General features: G+C 42.5%; 6 protein-coding genes across 6 annotated transcripts; 3 read left to right on the top strand and 3 right to left on the bottom strand.

Annotated features, from left to right (window-relative positions):
- Window positions 1-336: 336 nt before the first annotated feature.
- On the top strand, window positions 337-2733 carry EAE97_007542 (uncharacterized protein). The gene is made up of 3 exons (XM_038878057.1): window positions 337-662; window positions 809-1255; window positions 1310-2733. Exons 1-3 carry the CDS (start codon window positions 464-466, stop codon window positions 2356-2358), a joined length of 1695 nt encoding a protein of 564 aa, XP_038730895.1. The 5' UTR covers window positions 337-463; the 3' UTR covers window positions 2359-2733.
- A 528-nt stretch (window positions 2734-3261) lies between these two features.
- Window positions 3262-5226, bottom strand: EAE97_007541 (uncharacterized protein; the record flags this gene model as incomplete). Its single annotated transcript, XM_038878056.1, has 4 exons — window positions 3262-4149; window positions 4211-4942; window positions 4996-5032; window positions 5216-5226. 4 exons carry the CDS (start codon window positions 5224-5226, stop codon window positions 3262-3264), a joined length of 1668 nt encoding a protein of 555 aa, XP_038730894.1.
- Window positions 5227-5718: 492 nt separating this feature from the next.
- Window positions 5719-6966, bottom strand: EAE97_007540 (uncharacterized protein; the record flags this gene model as incomplete). Its single annotated transcript, XM_038878055.1, has 1 exon — window positions 5719-6966. The coding sequence occupies one exon, from the start codon at window positions 6964-6966 to the stop codon at window positions 5719-5721; it is 1248 nt and encodes a 415-aa protein (XP_038730893.1).
- Window positions 6967-8473: 1507 nt separating this feature from the next.
- On the top strand, window positions 8474-9907 carry EAE97_007539 (uncharacterized protein; the record flags this gene model as incomplete). The annotated part of the gene is made up of 1 exon (XM_038878054.1): window positions 8474-9907. The coding sequence occupies one exon, from the start codon at window positions 8474-8476 to the stop codon at window positions 9905-9907; it is 1434 nt and encodes a 477-aa protein (XP_038730892.1).
- A 199-nt stretch (window positions 9908-10106) lies between these two features.
- Window positions 10107-11233, bottom strand: EAE97_007538 (uncharacterized protein; the record flags this gene model as incomplete). The annotated part of the gene is made up of 2 exons (XM_038878053.1): window positions 10107-10499; window positions 10688-11233. 2 exons carry the CDS (start codon window positions 11231-11233, stop codon window positions 10383-10385), a joined length of 663 nt encoding a protein of 220 aa, XP_038730891.1. The 3' UTR covers window positions 10107-10382.
- A 2152-nt stretch (window positions 11234-13385) lies between these two features.
- On the top strand, window positions 13386-13946 carry EAE97_007537 (uncharacterized protein; the record flags this gene model as incomplete). Its single annotated transcript, XM_038878052.1, has 2 exons — window positions 13386-13612; window positions 13802-13946. 2 exons carry the CDS (start codon window positions 13386-13388, stop codon window positions 13944-13946), a joined length of 372 nt encoding a protein of 123 aa, XP_038730890.1.
- Window positions 13947-18404: the final 4458 nt, after the last annotated feature.

Raw genomic sequence — 18404 nt, 5'->3', positions numbered from 1 at the left:
AGCAAAGATTTTGTTGGACCTTGTTCTTGGATGGAAAAAAAATTATACATCCTTCCTATAAAATGTACATGTAACTTTTTGTATGCTTTTGTTCGTAACAATAAGAAACTGTTTGAAAGATTGAATCATTCTGAATTTTTAAGAGTTGCATTTAACTTTTCTGACGCCATTGGTTTTGAGAGCAACTCGTGAATCGCAAGCTCTTTCTTTCTACCCGCTAATAACTTTGAGGTCTGCAGAGCTGCAGCGCTGCGTTTCCCCCGCCACAATTTTGAGTTTCCATTATATAAAACATTCCTACCCCGCAAAACAGCTCGAGTTACGATTCAGACCCATTGGACCACGAGGTATTCATAGCGTCACCGCTGCCTGCTTCTCTTTTCCTTCAGATACGATACGCGGATTATAAAATTCGGCGTGTCGCACAGACGGGGAACGGGGTGGAAAGAATTATTTATCCATCATGTCGCTGTCGCAAAGAGTAACGTCGTTTGAATCGCTGTCGCCGGAACGAGGCAGGTCCCCGGCGGGTTCGCAGAGGAGGAAGTTGAGCTTTAGCCCGTTGCCGGGAAATTGGGGGGATGATTTGGAGCCGCAGGAGCAGGTGGTCGAGGAGATCGAAACGGTGGCTGCTTTTGAGGTTTCGAAGGGGAAGCGAATTTGTAAGTGTATTTCTTGGTGTTGTTGGTTTGTTGTAATGCGCATGCGACATTGGAATGCTGGGCTGCGCATCTTCATCTCTACATCGTCTCGTCTGGTGGTCTAGAATCATGATGCGGAAATGTACTAATTGAACTTTCAATTGTAGTGCAAGTCGCAATTGCAGTGGTATACTGTCTCCTCGCTGCCGGTATCGTCTTCGGATATGCAGCGCTCAAACCAGTTCTTATCCGCGAAGGTGTCTATCGAGAATATTGTACAGAAGATGAATTGAAAGAAGGGGTCCGAACTTGCTTTGAGCAAGAGATACATTTGAACTTGATGTTCACAATTGCTGCGGTCGGCACAAATGTTGCAGCTTTACCAATTGGCTCTATCTTGGATAACTTTGGTCCAAGGGTAGCTGGTATCATAGGAAGCATTTTCTTGGCAGTTGGAGCTACTCTCTTTGCTTTTGCTGATGAGTTACCATTTGATGGATTCATTCCAGGATATTTGTTGTTGGCACTTGGAGGAGCTTTCTTCTTGATCACCTCTTATCAGCTTTCGAATACCTTTCCCAAGCATTCTGGCTTGATCTTGGCTCTTTTGACTGGTAAGTAATTGTTATTTTGCCTCTGCTTTCGCACTTGACCTAATGATTTTCAAGGTGCCTTTGACACCTCCAGTGCGCTCTTCCTCGTATATCGAATCATATATCAATGGAGTGATGGAACTTTCCACATCAAACAGTTCTTCCTCATCTATCTAATCGTTCCGGCTTTTATCCTCATCGCACAGATATTCGTCATGCCTTCGCAATCGTACAAGACAGTAGGAGAAATGGTTAAACAGGTCGAAGATGACGATTTGTTCGACGATCAAATGGACGAAACTACAGCTCTCCTTCGCGAGGAGCGTCGTCAACGTCGTGATTCCATTGTCTCGGAAATAACCGAACTTTTGGGCACCAAGCCGGGCAGTAAACAAGTTAAGCAAGAAGAGCGCAAGAATAAAATCTCCGGCGTATGGGGAGTGTTACACGGAAAAACCGTTGTACAACAAATCCTGTCTCCGTGGTTCGTTCTTATTACCCTATTTACCGTTATCCAAATGACACGAATCAATTTCTTCGTCGCCACCATTCGTCCACAATACGAGTACCTCCTTGGTTCCTACGACAAAGCCGTCGATGTTAATACCTTTTTCGATCTCGCTCTTCCACTAGGAGGCGTCCTCTCAATCCCTTTCATTGGCATCATTCTCGACAACACCAGTACCACATTTGTGCTCTCCCTCCTCGTGACCATCGCGACCACTATTGGCGTTCTCGGCATGCTCCCCTTTTCCTGGGCTGCCTATGCTAATATCTCTCTCTTCGTCCTCTACCGTCCCTTCTACTACACCGCCGTATCCGATTACTCAGCCAAGGTCTTTGGATTCCGTACGTTTGGAACGGTATACGGATTGATTATCTGTTTGGCAGGTCTTCTCAATTTTAGTCAAAGTGGATTAGATGCGCTCCTCCACAAGGTCTTCAACGGAAACCCAGTCCCAATTAATGGTATGCTGATGGGCTCAGCATTGGTAGTGGGGATCATCCTCTGTGCATTTGTCGGCTGGAAAGCATACACCTTGAAGCGAGATGGCTTGGAAATGGAGGCAGAAGCTGCGCGAGAAACGGTCATGCCTGGTGCGGAGAGTCCGGAACGATTATAAGTTCTTGATTATTTTATCGAAGTAATATTGTTATTGGAAAATTGGTTCTTGCGATTGGAAATATAAATTGATGGATGGATACTTGGAAGCATGGACCGGCGTTGTTTGGAATATTTCTTCGGTCTACTTATGCAATTAATGAGCGAGCGAGCCTGCTTGGTTTGCATCTGTATTTGGATTCGGAGTGGGAGAGTCATCTCATACATACATGTCTTATCATATCATATCTTACCATACGTATACGCACTCATATATTATTTTCTGGGAGTTTTATTGAAGAGATGGATATCCTGTATTGGTTGCTATCGTTAAAATATATTTTAGTAGAAGTAGGTAATTATCCACATACACACATGAGAATGTATAATTTGTATTCAATCACTGGAAGTTTTGTTTCTTTGACTGAAATTCTTCAAATATGAACATGAACGCAAAATTGAAGTCGTGGGCTTACATCCAAAGCTAGATAGTATCAAACCATGGAGCAGTTAATGGCCGTCAGAAAACTGTTTGAAGAAACCCGCTTCGAAGCCGGAAAGTTAATTTATAAACTCATAGTCACAATCATAATGGCAATCGAGGAGCACAAGAACTTGTAGAGGGAATGCAATCCAAATTTGAATGCCTCGTTGATATAAGATGTTTAAACATACGATAATATATACAACGCTAGTCCTCAACGTAATGAAAGGAACCTACGCAATCCAAAATACCCCGTGTATGCTGATTTTCTCAGGAAAAAAATGCCATCTTTAATTCCATACATCTAACCCGTTGCCATCTAACCCAACTCCAATGCTGGCGCCAGTTTTCATCATCCTCTGGTCCGAGTATAAAGGTTGACTCCCAGAAACACCATGTTGACAAAACATCATTACCCAGCACCCTTCTTCTACCTTCCCTCTACAAATTTTTAGACGCAGAAGAAGATTGCCGAACAACGATTTCCTGAATTACTTTCTGAGCGTCGGCGAATTCCTGTTTGAAGGCATCCAGCTTTTGACCAATTCCTACCAATGTTGTAGATTCTTCATCATCCAGTTTTTTGGGGGGAGCCATGATATCCTGTGTAGTTTTTCGAAGTTGAGCAATGTTCCTTTGCAAAGTCTTGAGCTTTCGATCAAGGTCTCTCACAATTGACGATTCTCCATACTTTGGAGTTTTCGGATATTCCTTAAGAAGAGCAACAGTTTCTTCCTCGGTATCATCGTATATGGAGGTGTCAGTTTGGGAGCCATCCAGCTTTTGATTCAGATCTAACCTTGGTGATTTTCCATCCTTTGGATTTTCTGGGTGCTCTCCTGGCTGAGCAGTGACTTCCTCCGTATCTTGGGACGTCTTGGCGAGATTGGGTTGGAGACCATCCAACTTTCGATTGACGCCTGCTACGTTTGACGATGTTCCGTTCTTTGATCCTTCACGCTCCTGTGCAATCCAGTCCGTGAGCGTACCTATGAGTGGACGTGGACATATATGCAACCTCTTGTACCCTTCCCACAAAGAAAAGTATGGCGAGTCACATGAGGGTCGAATGTCCATGCTCATTTCAACACATGGTGTGGTGTCAATGTATATACTGGGTTTTTCCAGCTTGACCTTAACAATTGGACATAATTTGGGTACAAGCGTTTTCTCCCATGGAACTTCTTCATAATCATCAGCGAGCTCATCCCAATTATCTGTTCTGGAGGCTTGCTTTATCATGGTAGGGATCAAAGAGTGTCGAATGATATTTTTGCTTATGCGCTCTGCCAGTGCCTCCAAAGTCTGGAATGATGATTCTTCTATCGTCTAGATATTATCGAGTGAAATTAGTAAATGGGTTACGCAAGATGGGGAATATGCTAGCTACCTTCACAACGATCTGTTGTATATCCCAATGAAGATCTCCATGGCCAACCCATCTATCTATCTCAATATTCGCAACCACATTTTGCTTCATGGTGCGCTCTTTTGGCAACAAGCCTATTATGGTGGGAACTGTGAGGTCGTGCAGTCGAAGGGTACTACTTTCTCCGATATGACCAATGCTTTGCAAGGTGCCTGCTTCCTGTTCCTCTAACGAAGGATTTTTGAAAATCGATTGTGCAGTAAGACTGGCACCAGCTCCTCGTAAAGATGATTTTGGAAGCGTGATTGTGACTGAGAACCAATTGACGTTCCTACCTACTGCAATACTGCGCCTAATAAGAACAGAAGCGATGAATATACAGATCGACTTCATGGAAAGTTCGGTTGCAAACTCAGGATTTATACCTCTTGCATGATAAGCCCTGATAGCATCCATAATAGCTATTTTGATGAGGCCATAATGAATAGTGTCCCCTGCGATATCATCATCTTCAGATGCCTTCTTGAAAGGTCGTCGTAAAGCAAGGGACACCGAGACGTGAGCTGGTTGCTGTGGACAAGTAGTCTTAACCCAATCTCCTGTCCACCCATCGGCTCCGGCGATGACCTGCAATTGCAAGTCCTTGACGCTAATGATAGCTACAGGCTCTTCACGAGCTTTTGAAAGCTCCCAGCTTGACATCCATGCAGAGGAGTTGAAATTGTATGCCATATTCAAAATAGATGTATGATGCTACTTCTATTAGTCTTTGTCCTTGGCCTGCTAAACGAATTCCCAATGCTTACTTCACTAAGAATGGTGGAAGTGTCGATAACATCAACTCTTGAGAGTATGTATTAGTAAATGTAGCAGCCCAGAGATTCGTTGCCAATTGAAGTGATAGCGAGGGCGATCAGAAGTACTAATATGCAGATTGAAGAAAAATCGAGGGGAATATTGACGTGATGAGGGTTTCTTTGATGTTTGCAATAGAGACGAAAATACAAAAAGCGCAGATAAACTTACTGAGACTCCATTGTGATTGCCAATCAAGAAATTGCGAGGTTAATGAGGAAAGAGCGGATATGAGGTTGTGACATAGAAGTGATTTTGTAGGATTGGGTAAACGACGGCCATGTTTTTGGCGGGGTAAATTGTAGATGGGCAGAATAAGGCGGCGAAAGAAAATTGTATAATGTCAATTCGATGGCGGGGTACATTGTTTCATTGTTACAAAATTTCACTTGAGCAAGCATTGGTTCTATGTAAAATTGGAATTATAGTATTTTATAAAAGGGGCCTATGAAATACAAGGCCAATATATTCAACCCTCTGAGGTGATATATTGTCATCTGTCTACTAGTAGTTGAAAAGTATTATTAACGAGGTATAAGTCCCAGAGCTAGCCTGCTGCCTCTAGCTATAACGCCATTTACCCATGGCTTTATCCGTAGATGATTGTATTTACCAATACCCCCTAAATTCCACTTTGATGATCCAAGAACGCCTCTCCCCATCAAACGAATGCTTTAGGCCTTCTTAGGCATTTTAGGAGTACATACTGGACATATCCAGGTGCCCAAGGGATCACTCTTAACGCCAACACAAGACCAATGAAACCATTCATAAGGACAGTCTTCGTTATCGCATGCCACCATGTCTCCGTAACTGATGTTGTGACATATGCAGTATTTCTTATCATCTCCACCCTCTTCATCATCGACATCAACCATATCGTCGTCTCCATCAGCGTCCTTGCTTTGACGTCCGGTGTTTTCTTCTTCTTCGACGGAGCCAGATTCCGCATCGCTAAGCTCACTGTCATTTGCAGAGGACGGCGAATTTTTATGTCCTCGCTTTAATCTACTAAGACCAGATTTTCCGGGCTTACCTTTGCGTGGAGCGCCACTTTGCCTGCTGCCCTGAGGTGCCACTTTCTTTTTCTGTGAATTTCTTGGTCCAGCACTACCACCGCGTACAGCAGATGGTGTGCCTCCACGAGGAGTGCCTGGGGTCATTGATGAATGGCGAGCAAGCCCACTAGATGCTGTTGGTAAAGTCCCCAGTCCTCCAGTAAGTCGCGGTCGCTTGTTCATTGCGCCAAGTGATGATTCCCGAGTTTGTCTTTGTAAAAGTAAAGTAGCAGCCGGTGTTGCTGGCGCAGAAGATGCCATCGCGCCATTGAGTTGATTACCATTGGCAGATATTCTGGAATTGCTTGGATGCCGTGCATGAGGAGAGGAGACTGAGTTTATGATTTCACCGAGTGGTCTCGTGCCGCCGTGGGTATCTAATCGGGAGCGATCGATCGGTTTTGGGTCTAGTAGTGAAGGAAGATCTGGATCTTTTGGAAATTCTCCTTTAAGTTGTAGCGTTTTTATTTGCTGGTCCAGTCGTCGAACGTGTCCCTCAACAAGACTTTCTAGGTCCTGACATAACTTGATTTTTTCATCTTGAAGGCGCTCTGCTTTTTCATAATTCTCGAGTATTATCTTGTTCAAGGTTGGTTCTTTTGGGTTTGGCTGGTTTGCCCCGTTCGCCTTGGTCCATTTTTGCAGAGCAGCATCGTGCTTTGCTATGACAGAGAGGCACTCTTGCATAGCTTTATCCTTTTCTCCTATCTCATCTTGCTTGAAAGCAATTTCGTGGGGTAAATTTGCGACGCGGTTGATCCAGTCATCGAGAACTCCCGCTGTATCTAATTGCTCCATCTGCGGCATATTGATATTATTTTTGTACTTGGGGACAAAATCGATGGAAAGATCGTCTCTGGGCATTGTTATTAACGTTGACGGGAATCCCGCAGCAAACGTATGTTATGAAGGTAAGAAGTGATGCCCGAAGAAAAGAAAACAAAATCAAAAGACAGATAGGAAGATGGAGGTATCATGAGAATATGATGCCTTTGGCAGGAATGATTGCGCATGCAAAATTGAAGTTGCGACAGCTTACCTTGAATGTTAAAAATATTGATGATAAAAGTTACCAATCATCTGCACAGGCACAGTATAGATTAGGGAAGGGGGTGGCTCCAGCACTCTTATCCTATTTGATTAAGAAAAATGGGAATTTTCCTTTTACAAATAATTAATTCGAGGGGCAGGGAGCGAGTGTATGCGTGGAGGGGGATTTAGTTGAACCACCACGCGAATGCACACAGGTGGGATGTTTGTTTTGTTGTCCGTCTAGTTGTGGGTTGTGACTGACTTGTGACGATTAAAAAGAAAGAGAGCACAGAGCCGAGGAAAAGTTGATAAGATAAAGGCCAAGGACAGGGACAAGTACAGACAAGTACAAGCACTCGAGTTATCATAAATAGAGAGGTAGATGGGTAGATAGGTAGGTAGGTAGGTATTTTATGTAGATAGACATGAAGGTAAGGAAGGTCAGCGTTTAGCCACTCGGCAAGCCCAAAGAATATCCGAATAACAATGAGATGTAGAGGAAGAAAGGTGAATGAGAGATAAGAATGGAAAAGATCAATTGTACGAGTAGACCTTTCGTATCGCCTTCAATATCCACATAAGTTGTCATGATCGAAGGAGTTGCCTTTTGCTTGCCTTGCTTTTGGAGATTGAAGCTAATTAGTAAGCATAAGATCAAGAGCATTCAATTCATCATCCTTCCGCAGAGCCTCAATAATAATTTATTGATATTCGATGATTGGGTGATCCAGACCTTGAACTCAATCAATTCCATTATATTCTACTTGTTTACACATACTCTTTCTAATTTAAAGATCGATTCAGTTCTTATATTCATTTCACTACCTACCTACTCCAATCATAAAGGAAAACGGTCACTATTAATACCTGTTAGAGGAAATTGTCGAGTTTGAATCATCCCATTCGAAATATTTCATTCACCTACCTATACCATTCGCAAAGTGTCGAATAACACTGCAATTCTTACCAGACGGGAGGAGAGAGGAAGGAGCACACTTGGCTATGATATATAGCTAGAGTTGTACTATCACCAGAGCTACACAACAATTTTTGAAATTCGATTTACTTCCAAAGAACATGGTTAGGTGAATAGCAGATTTGATATTAATCTGTTTGCTCTAAACAAAACTTACAGACGGTACACACCTTCATCAAGAGCTACCAGCGAATTGCATGTTGCGCATCTTCCTATCGTCTACTCACTCGCATATCTACGCCGAGCGCATTCTCTGGATCATTCACGATACTTAAATACATAATCACCCAATCGAGGATTCTTGCAGCTTTGATTCACATAACAATTGCGCTCAGTATCTAAGGCCTTTCCGCAATAATCAAAATGAGTTCTATTGTTCAGGAATGGGGAGTTCCACTACAAGAACCAAATGATTCTGATAACCTAAGATACCTTGAGGAGGTCAAAAAAGAAGTTATAAAGAATGGAATCGTTCGGCCGACGGGGTATAATGTTTCGTTTCATATGAACCCTATGATCGAAAAACATCATTTCGGACCAAAACATCCTATGAAACCGTGGCGTCTGACTCTATCAAAAGGATTGATCATGGCATATGGCATGCACGTCGCTATGGATACTTATGTTTCACGTGCGGCAACTCAAGAGGAGTTGGAGGATTTCCATACTCACGATTATCTCGAATATCTCAAAAGTGCCAAGGTCGGCCCGCCAGACGAACGTATAGAGACACCATACAACCTCGGTAGTTTTGATTGTCCTGTTTTTGATGGACTCTTTAATTATTGTTCCATGTACTCGGGTGCATCGATTGATGCTGCTCGAAGCCTTTGTAACGGGACATCAGATATTGCCATAAATTGGTCTGGAGGTTTACATCATGCCAAAAAGACTGAAGCTTCTGGATTTTGTTATGTGAACGATATTGTACTTGCAATACTCCAACTTTTAAGAAAGGTTCCAAGAGTTTTATATATCGATATAGATGTCCACCACGGTGATGGAGTAGAAGAAGCTTTTTGGTCAACAGGCAGAGTCATGACTGTTTCCTTCCACAAATGGGATCCTGTAAACTTTTTTCCTGGAACCGGCGCCTTAGACGATACCGGCCCGAAAAATGAAAACAACCAAGGTGCTCATCACGCTGTCAACGTCCCATTGAACGACGGCATCGATGACGAGCAATATATTAGGGTGTTCAAGCAAGTCATTGACAAATGTGTCGAAAAGTTCCGTCCCAGTGCCATAGTCCTCCAATGTGGAGCCGATTCATTGGCAGGTGATCGCATTGGAACGTTCAATGTTCTTGTTCAGGGCCACGGCGCTTGTGTTGAGCATGTCAAAGGGTATGGCATACCTCTTATGCTTGTAGGAGGAGGCGGTTACACACCTCGAAATGTTGCACGTGCTTGGACAAACGAAACTAGTATTGCAATTGGCGCAAAGCTAAACGAGGAACTTCCAATGCATACACCCTATCGCGATCATTTTCGAAATCAATCCTTATACCCTGACCTAACTGAGTTGTTAAGTGCTAAGGGATCAGTCCCAAAAGGTCAAACTGGAGCCAGAAAGAATCACAATTCCGAGAAAAAAATTAATGATATCGTGTCCAGCATTCATGAACAGCTGCGCTTTGTAGAACACGCGCCAAGTGTACAAAGTCAAGATCTTCCACCCGATTTAGGAGCTTGGAAACAAGATGTTGAGGATGAGATCAAGGAGGCAAAGGAGCAAGAAGAGTCGTATAGGTTGCAGAGAGAAGAGGGTCTGGGCATTCTTCGAGAGTATGCTTAGACAAGTGAGATTGGTACTTGGAGAGCTGTGATGGATAGCTCACGCGTAAGGGGCATATTGCAAAATATTAGTGGCGTTTGGATGGTGCAGGAGTTACAAAGAATATACCTGAATTTTGGAAGCGGAATTTTTGATAGTATTGAAAACCATGAAATTATACCCAGTCATGATCATGAAAATAGGGAGGAGGGCATACACTTGGTCGTCACCAGGCTGTGAATAGGTCACAAAATAGAAAATACAATCTCAGCTATTTGTGTATCCACGACTATGAGTCAAACCATCTTCTTGTAATTGTTTATGATTATTCTAATTACTATTATGTTTATTATCTGATTATTCTATAACCTACCCGAGCCACTTTATTAAATACCATTCTGTGAGTGAACGCCGTAACCATTATTCTCAACTCCGCCCATGATTAATCTATTCTTTTAGTGTTTAACTTCACTGCAACTTCACTGCTTCTCAAGGTTCAAATAATTCCCGTCACTTTCTTCACAAATTCAGGAGCCGGGTCATATAGCATAACGTGGAAATGCTCTACCGCATGTATCGATTTCAAGCTTCGCCAATTCCTGAACCAAATTACCTATAAATGGAGTTCTTCATCAGCTTTCTTCACATGACAGACAAGACGATACCAGGCGAATTACTAGGTAGTCAATACAGGGCCAAGTAAATAACACAAAATCTCACTCGCATACAGATATAGAGTAATAAGTAATACGAAGTATCTAGAAAATAAGAATAGAAATAGAATAAAGAACAGTAACTCACATTCTCACGCCCACACTTCTCTCCAAACATGCGATCCACCCACGTCTGAATTTCCCTCTTCACATCATCCCTCGTATCCCCAGTCTCTAGATCATCCTCCAGCGCGAATTTCGTCCACACGACCAAATGGACGATTTTCTCATCAATACCATAGGGCCAATCATTGATTAAAATTTTATATTCATGCGCATTCCGAAACGGGGCATGGCGCGCGCACAAATCGGATTCGTGCCACTGCAGTTTCTCGTCGAGGATAAAGCGCATCATGGAGCCGTGGGTTTGCTTGATGGCGTAGCAGTATTCAAGATATTTGCGCAGCTGCGAGGGTTTGCGCTGGAAGAGATCGAGCCGGTTGGTGCGGATCAGGTCGCGGACGGCGGGCCAGCTGAGCGAGCGCGCGGCGGAGTCGGGCGTCAGCAGGATGTGGATGTCTTTTTCGGAGAGGGATTGCAGGGCCGGCGGACAGTGCGCGGTGTGCGCTGTGGAGGGGATGTTGGTTTGCCAGTAGTGGTGGGTGGGACAGGGGGTGGGGGTTATGCTACCCATGTCTTTTTTTTCGGGTTGGTTTGGTTTGTTGCTTTCTTTCTTATTCGTTTATTTGCTTTTCGGGATGGATGGTAGGCTGGATGCTTGGGAGATGGGAATGCGGGCTGCTGATTGGCGCTGCTGATGTGTAGTGGTGATTGTAGTGACAAGGTGGGTGGTAAGCGACGGGATGGATGGTGGATGGTGGATGGTGGATGGTGGAAGGGGATAGATTGGAAATAGATTGAAGATGTGGGGGTGATGGATGGATGGGTGGGGGAGGGCAGGAAGGACTTTTATTTATTTATTTATTTGTTTGTTTGTTTGTTTTCATGGCGTGGTGTGGTGTGAAGTCAAGGGAAGTGAGTGGTTGTGAGTGGTTGTGTTCACTCAACTGGTGTGTGGTACAGAACAGACAGAGGATGAGCACTGCATTGCTGGGTTGCTAGGAGACATTTTACAAATGTGTGTTGGGTGCGGGAAATGAAGTTTAGTACGACCTACGATACGCGTGTGCTGTATTTTAGATATTAGGATTAGGACGACTCATAGGGATTTGATTCTGATGATCTTTGACGGAGTGAGCACGTAGACAGACGCTTAGATACAATGGGAAGCTTGTACTCTCTCTACCTTTGAACTTTACCCCTTTCTTAGCTACCGTAGCTACCTTAGCTTAGCTACGAGGTATAGCTTTCCCCTCATGATCATTGAAGCTATTCTCCTGATTCTTCAGACGGCATTGATACTTCTTTGTATATGCCTAGCAGTAGCTTATTACGGAGGACAAAGTATATCAATCCACATGCAAAACCTAGGTAGGCTCAATAGGTAGTAGGTACCTACGCAACATGCAATGAATGAATGCAATCCCTTCCTGGACAACTCGGGTTTGAAATTTATTGGATTTTGATGTCACACATTCATCATCAATATATTTGTGGCTGACGTGATTGGCTCCTGAAATGGTTGTAAATGAGATTTATCTGGAGTTCGTTCATCGGATGCAAATCGATTTCATTGCATCGTTGCATCGCCATGACTCCACTCTCATTTCCTGGGCCTGCTCATCTACGATTTATGGATTATGGCCTGGACTTTGAAGATTCAACGGTATTACGTGCTGCTTTTATTATTTGGTGGTTGATTTTGGTAGGATTCACTCTGTTTTACATATTGTGGTAATAGTAGATGGAAAGATAAAGCAGCATCCAATTCATTCTTCATTCATGCATTTATCGACTATTGAAGGCTTGAAGAAAAGAATTAAACAAAAGGAAAGATCACAGAACAAGCATATTAAAAACTCACTCACGATTTGATAGTGGATCCCCATCCCAAACCTTCTTCCTGCAGCTGATGCAGTGCAGCTTTCACCTTTTTTTTTTTTTTTTGGTTGTAAATTGTTCACATCCAGGGTTCCTTCCTGTTTGTATCGGTGAGTATGAGATAGAAGCCTGTACCGAGTAACTTAACAAGAATCATATTATAATATAAGCAGTTTGAAATCACAACGGAACGGAGTTTTTCTTTTTCTTACAAACAATCGAGTTCATCTCATCTCATCTCATCTCATCTCTTTCTAAGAAGTTGTTTCGTTTTGTTTCGATTCATCTCGTCCTGTCTTTGTATTCACTCACTCACTCACTCACTCACTCACTCACTCAACCCCACATACTCACTCTCTTTATTTACAAAACATTTGAATGTTGATCTGAAAGTTGAAGCTTGCTTTCTTTCTACCTATATTTCACTCTTGTTATCCTATCGTCGTTCACTTTTTCCAGATTTGAAATCGCATTGATACAGAGATCAGATCAATTACACACTCTCTCTTGAACTCTAAAGTAATTGGAGCAGGCACCGTGCCGCGACTTTACCATACACATTCTTTCGTGTGGTGTTGAATATCTGGATTGGATTAGAGACTAGTCTTGAACCATTACACTCACTTTTGCATTCGACTTAACAACCAAACTCAACTTTCCAAATATTCCCAACCTCGAGATTATCTTTTCTAATATAAGAAAGGCCGCATCAAAGTCTACGTTTCAGTCAACTTCTGATCCAATTAAACAACTTTGACCAAACAACTTTCCTCATCGTCTCGACTCAACTAAGATATCCCAACCACAATCTTTTATTTACCAGATACCCACTCCAACACAAAAAAATGGGAGGCAAGCCACGCAACTTTGGGATGAAGGAACATCGCCCTTCACCATTGAAACAAGAAGTCTCGCAAAGACCTATCTCTATGCAATCGCCCAGTATGGGTTTGGTGAGAGATCCCATGTTTTGGAAGAGGTTCTCGACGGCGGTACATATGTCGGAGGTGGATTTGAAGGAGCTGGAGAGTGGATTTGCTAGTGAGAGTGTGGAGAGAAAGGATTCTTATGGGTAGGTCTTTAAATATGTTTTTTTCTGTGGATCGTGGATTGTTTTGTCATTTACGGATTGTGAGTTGGACAATAGGGAGATAGGGGGTGAGGTGGAGGGAGGATCAAGCAATTGAACGAATGAACAGGAGTATATGGGTATAGAGGAGTGGAATGAAGTATTTTTGCTAACCATGCTGTGTGGAAATAGTGGAGGTGAAGATTGGCTGGATCAACAGTATAAGGAGAAACGCCGATGTCGCTTCATCTGTATTGGAGTCACAATCTTGGTGTCTATTCTCGTGGCTGCTGCTGTGGTAGTGGTGTTGTATTTCACGGGAAGAATACACTTTTAATGTTGAGGCGTCTCAATGGAAAGGAAGGATGAATGAAACGAAAAGGAAACTGACCTCTTCGAAAAAACTTTTGACGATACGTAATGACATGATACGACAATGATAATGGAATGGCACTTTAGATGGGAGGAAATAGAATTCGATGCGACAGGTTCGACGGCATGACAACAACGAACTCAATGGTGCAGATATCTACCGTGCGCGAACTTTTGCGAAGAATTACCTTGTTCCTGCTTCGATTTGGAGGAACGAATGGTGAATGGATGGACGGATGAGAAGTTTGCAATAGGCGATGTGATGGAAAGTATGAGTATGTATGCATGGTTATATTTTGATATGTCTATCATACCGGAGTCTTAGGGAATATGGAATGGATCGCAAATTGTATCTGTCGCTATAAATTCACAATTGCTGGATGGGTTTATCGTCTATAATGTCGATGCTCGATGTGCTTGGTTTGGATTGAGATAGATGCATGGAAAGATGGGTATGGAATAGAATGGATGGGACGGTACGGGGTGAAATGAAGAAAAGACAGTGCTGGGATTGGTATTTGTATGTATACAGATATTGATGGCTGGCTACTGGTAGAATGGAGGGAAATAGATAGATAAAATCACATCAATCAATAATAAAAAACATGTTAAAACTTTATTGGAGATTCTGAAAAAAATAATTGTGAAGTCGATATGACTAGACCTGTTACTTTCTCCTGGAAGGAAGAATTATATTTGTGGAGTATTTTGTGTGGATTAGGTATAGCTATCCTTCTATAGGAAATCTTCTTTTATAAAAAAAAACACGTGGGAATTTGTGGTGAATGATGGATGGTGCATCATAGTGGTAGATAGGTAGGCAGGTATCAAGTATGGAAGTGAGTGAATGGGGGTTTTGAAGAGAAGAGAAGAGAAGAGAAGAGAGCTGGATACTTTGTATGGGTGAGATGGAGATGATAAGATGGTAAGATGGAGATGGAGATGGTAAGATGCAGATGGAGATAGTGAGGTGAGTAATGAATTTGAAGTGAAGAGTGAATTGTTAGGTAGAGTTGAGTTGAGTTGTGAGGTAGAGTATGTTTATACTATGTAGGCTTGGGGGTATTAGGTAGGTAGGTAGATATGGGAACGGGAATGAGGATGGGATTGATTGGGTAGAGATTGAATGGGGATTGAGGATTTTATGGATTGGGTGAATGGATGAATGAATAGATAGATAAATGAATGGAGAGATGGATAGATGTATAAATCTGTAGGTGTGTAATCATGGTTTTGATGCTGTTGTATGGAGAGGAGAGGTGAGGAGAGGAAGGGATGGATGGATGGATGGATAGATTTATATATATGGAGTACGGTGTATGGAGTACTAGATATGTAAACGTGAATGGAGAATGCATTATAGTATTTGAAACTGAGAGTTTGAATTTTGAATTTTGAATTTTGGGAGTGTCGGTATGTACTCGAGTACTTGAGTATGTATGTATGTATGTCTACACGGTCGTGTGGGAGAGGATGGAGAGATGGTATGGATAGATAGTATGGGTAGCATGGGATTGGATGGGATTGGATGGATAGCTGCATAGGATAGGATAGGAGAGAATAGATTAATAGGCGAAAGAGCGGTCAGGTCAGATCAGTTGGTTCGGTTCGGTTCAACCTAGTTGGGGGGAGGGAGGAGAAAGGGATGAGTTCTCCTATACCCAGGTAGGTAGGTATTTATTATGCGTGCGTGTGTGTGCACTGTACGAAGCACCGTGGACCGTAGACCGAGTTTCAATGATCAAGACGTGGTGAATGTGCTTCGTATCTAGAAAGGTAGCCATGTAGGAAATAGGGATTTTTCTGGACTTTTCAATGGGGCCACTGGTGGGGGAAGCGGAACGGGGGACTAGGTATGTAGTGCTATTGCGATCCAACTATACGAATGATTGAATGAAACGAACACGTCTTTCATGTCTCAATGTCTCATTTGATATTGGGGATGTGTGTATGTGTATGTGTATGAAGGAGGTACGGAAGAGGACCGTTTCGGACCATGCCGATGTTCCTCTGTGGGCGTGTCTGAAGCGTTGAGGTTTGGGATGGGACTACGTGTTAGGACTGTGGAAAGAGTGGGTTGGTGGGTTCGTATGTGAAGGGGGTCCAATGTATCATGTAGGTACGTTGGTTTTGCAAGGGGAGGGTGTACTGAGGGTATTCCCTTTTGAGATATCGATCTCGCTTCTCGACCTAGAACTTGAAGGCATCGCAAGCTAGAAGCTGTGTAGAAGAATACCTAGGGACTTGTGAGAAGCTAGAAAGTCATCAATCACACGTGATGAAGCTATTTCATGCACGACTTGAATCCGCCGAGCCTTTCATCTCATCCGTTGATTCGACGGATATTTATGCATGTCTCATCCTAAAATGCGATATGCAACAAAAAACGTTATCGGAAAGGAATATTGCGACTCATGGTGTGATATTTATCTTGAACATCACGTGGATTCATGATATCTCCTTACTTTTGCGTGAATCTGGCGTTGGTTGAACTTTGCCTGCTTGGTTGATGATGTAGATAGATATATTGGTAAATATGGATAGATCACTTCGACTTGAAGAAATGTTGAGATGTTTAGTAAATCAAAATGATATGTTTGGAAGCTATCGTTACACAAGATGGTTCGCTGGGTTCCTAGATAAGGCTGGGTGAGATGCAAATAATTTGTTACCGTTGAGAAACCCCACGTGGAAATTGTAGACGTGGATATTGGAAGTTACCTATATATGAAATTATCGTCCTTCCTTCGAATGCGACAAGAAGGTTAAAAGGAGATTCTTCAAATCGCATTTGGATTAACTTGAAGTCGCTAGGTGCTCGTATTTGGGTGATCTCTTTTGGCGTCGGAAATGTGCCACATTGACAATTTTGACAGTTCGTGTAAGTAATCTGAAATCTTTTTGGTATGATTTTGAGAAAATGGGACGGAAGCTAAAGGGAGCTATCGACCTGTGGCTTTCTCAGAGGTACCGGACAGGGTAAAATATGTTGTGTAAGTGTAATAAGTGTAAGTGTGCTTTTACTTTACCCTTCAGCCTTTTCGAATAGAAGCTGCGGCTCATGATAGCACAACGTAAAGTCTTCGGAAATTATAAAGAGAGTTGGTTGATATACTTCGTACAGAGTAGATAGTAATAAAAGTAAGTAGCTCCATCGGCCCCATTCACCAGGTGGTTGAAAGTTTAATAAACCCCTCTCTCCGTGATCCTCAGAAAAGACTGGAAGCCATCGACAAATATTATTACATGTATATTCCAAAATTCAATCACAATTGATTTTCATCTTTTGAACTTCTTAGAACTTATGAATGAAATATGTTTTTGATTCAAATCGATGTTTGATAGTCTTTGAAAAATCAACACAGTGACATGTTGTCTTGGAGTCGATTTTCTTTTTTCTTCACGATTGTCATTCTGGTATTCTGGTGTCTGGCTTTTCGTCAGGGTCGCAGGAACCCCTTTTTCTTCTCGACTGAGAGAACTCAGGACGGAAAATCCAAAGAAGAAGCTAAAGTGGAATCTAGAGCTGAAGCTCTCCATAGTAAATATGATAGTTTGGGTCTTAGATCCATGGTGGAGATATCTGACCGCGATGAATATTCCATAACAGCATAGCTGGGTAAAGCCGGACCGGGTCAATATGGACCAAGAGGTTAGGTGGCTGTTAAATATAGATAGAAACTTGGTACCTAACATTGGTGACGATTGAAATATGGCATTCTGGGTACGTACGAGCGAGTAGAGCTCTCCTTTCAACCATCATCCATCATATGAGAGTGTACGATATGGGTAAGAAGAGTACATGTTTCTTTCTTCCATAGAGAATGTACCACGATGAAAAACCGGAAAAGGGTCGTAGTAACACCAATAATATCCATACCACATGTAATTCTAGATGATCTGTAATTGTTGAATTCGTTCAATTTATCCATGTCTTCAGGATTTCTTGCCACAACATGAATCTGTTCATGCAACACCGTGGATTCTTTGGGTGGTAGATGTAACAACATTTCATCGGGAGGACGAATGAGACGAGATTGGTCATGATCCTAGTATGAAAGCACCCCTCTTATTAGCCAAACTACCACCTACTACTTACTACCTACTACCTCCCACCTCCCTACCTAGTAACAACCAACTGCCCAGCCCCTCAACCTTTCCCCGAACATTGGATAATTTATATTATTTCACTTCCTAATTTCAGAGCTAAGAGGAACCAACTCATTTTACCTATGTAAAACTAAACTACGAGCTCTACTACGAGGCACTATCTGAACGTATATAAAGGAGTCAACATTTTCTTCCATCTTGACAAACTTGCTTCTTTGACTTGATATCTTCTTTCGTGTGTTTATTGCGTGTAAATACCTTCTTGTCTTGAAATTCCAAAAGTAAGTGACCGAATTATCATTTCCTTGGCTTT

The sequence above is a fragment of the Botrytis byssoidea genome (assembly GCF_014898295.1).
Source record: "Botrytis byssoidea strain MUCL 94 chromosome Unknown BBYS_015, whole genome shotgun sequence".
In the NCBI taxonomy this organism is placed as follows: Eukaryota; Fungi; Ascomycota; class Leotiomycetes; order Helotiales; family Sclerotiniaceae; genus Botrytis; species Botrytis byssoidea.
The sequence above is the reverse complement of the archived record's forward strand: the minus strand, read 5'-3'. Positions and strand labels throughout refer to the sequence as shown.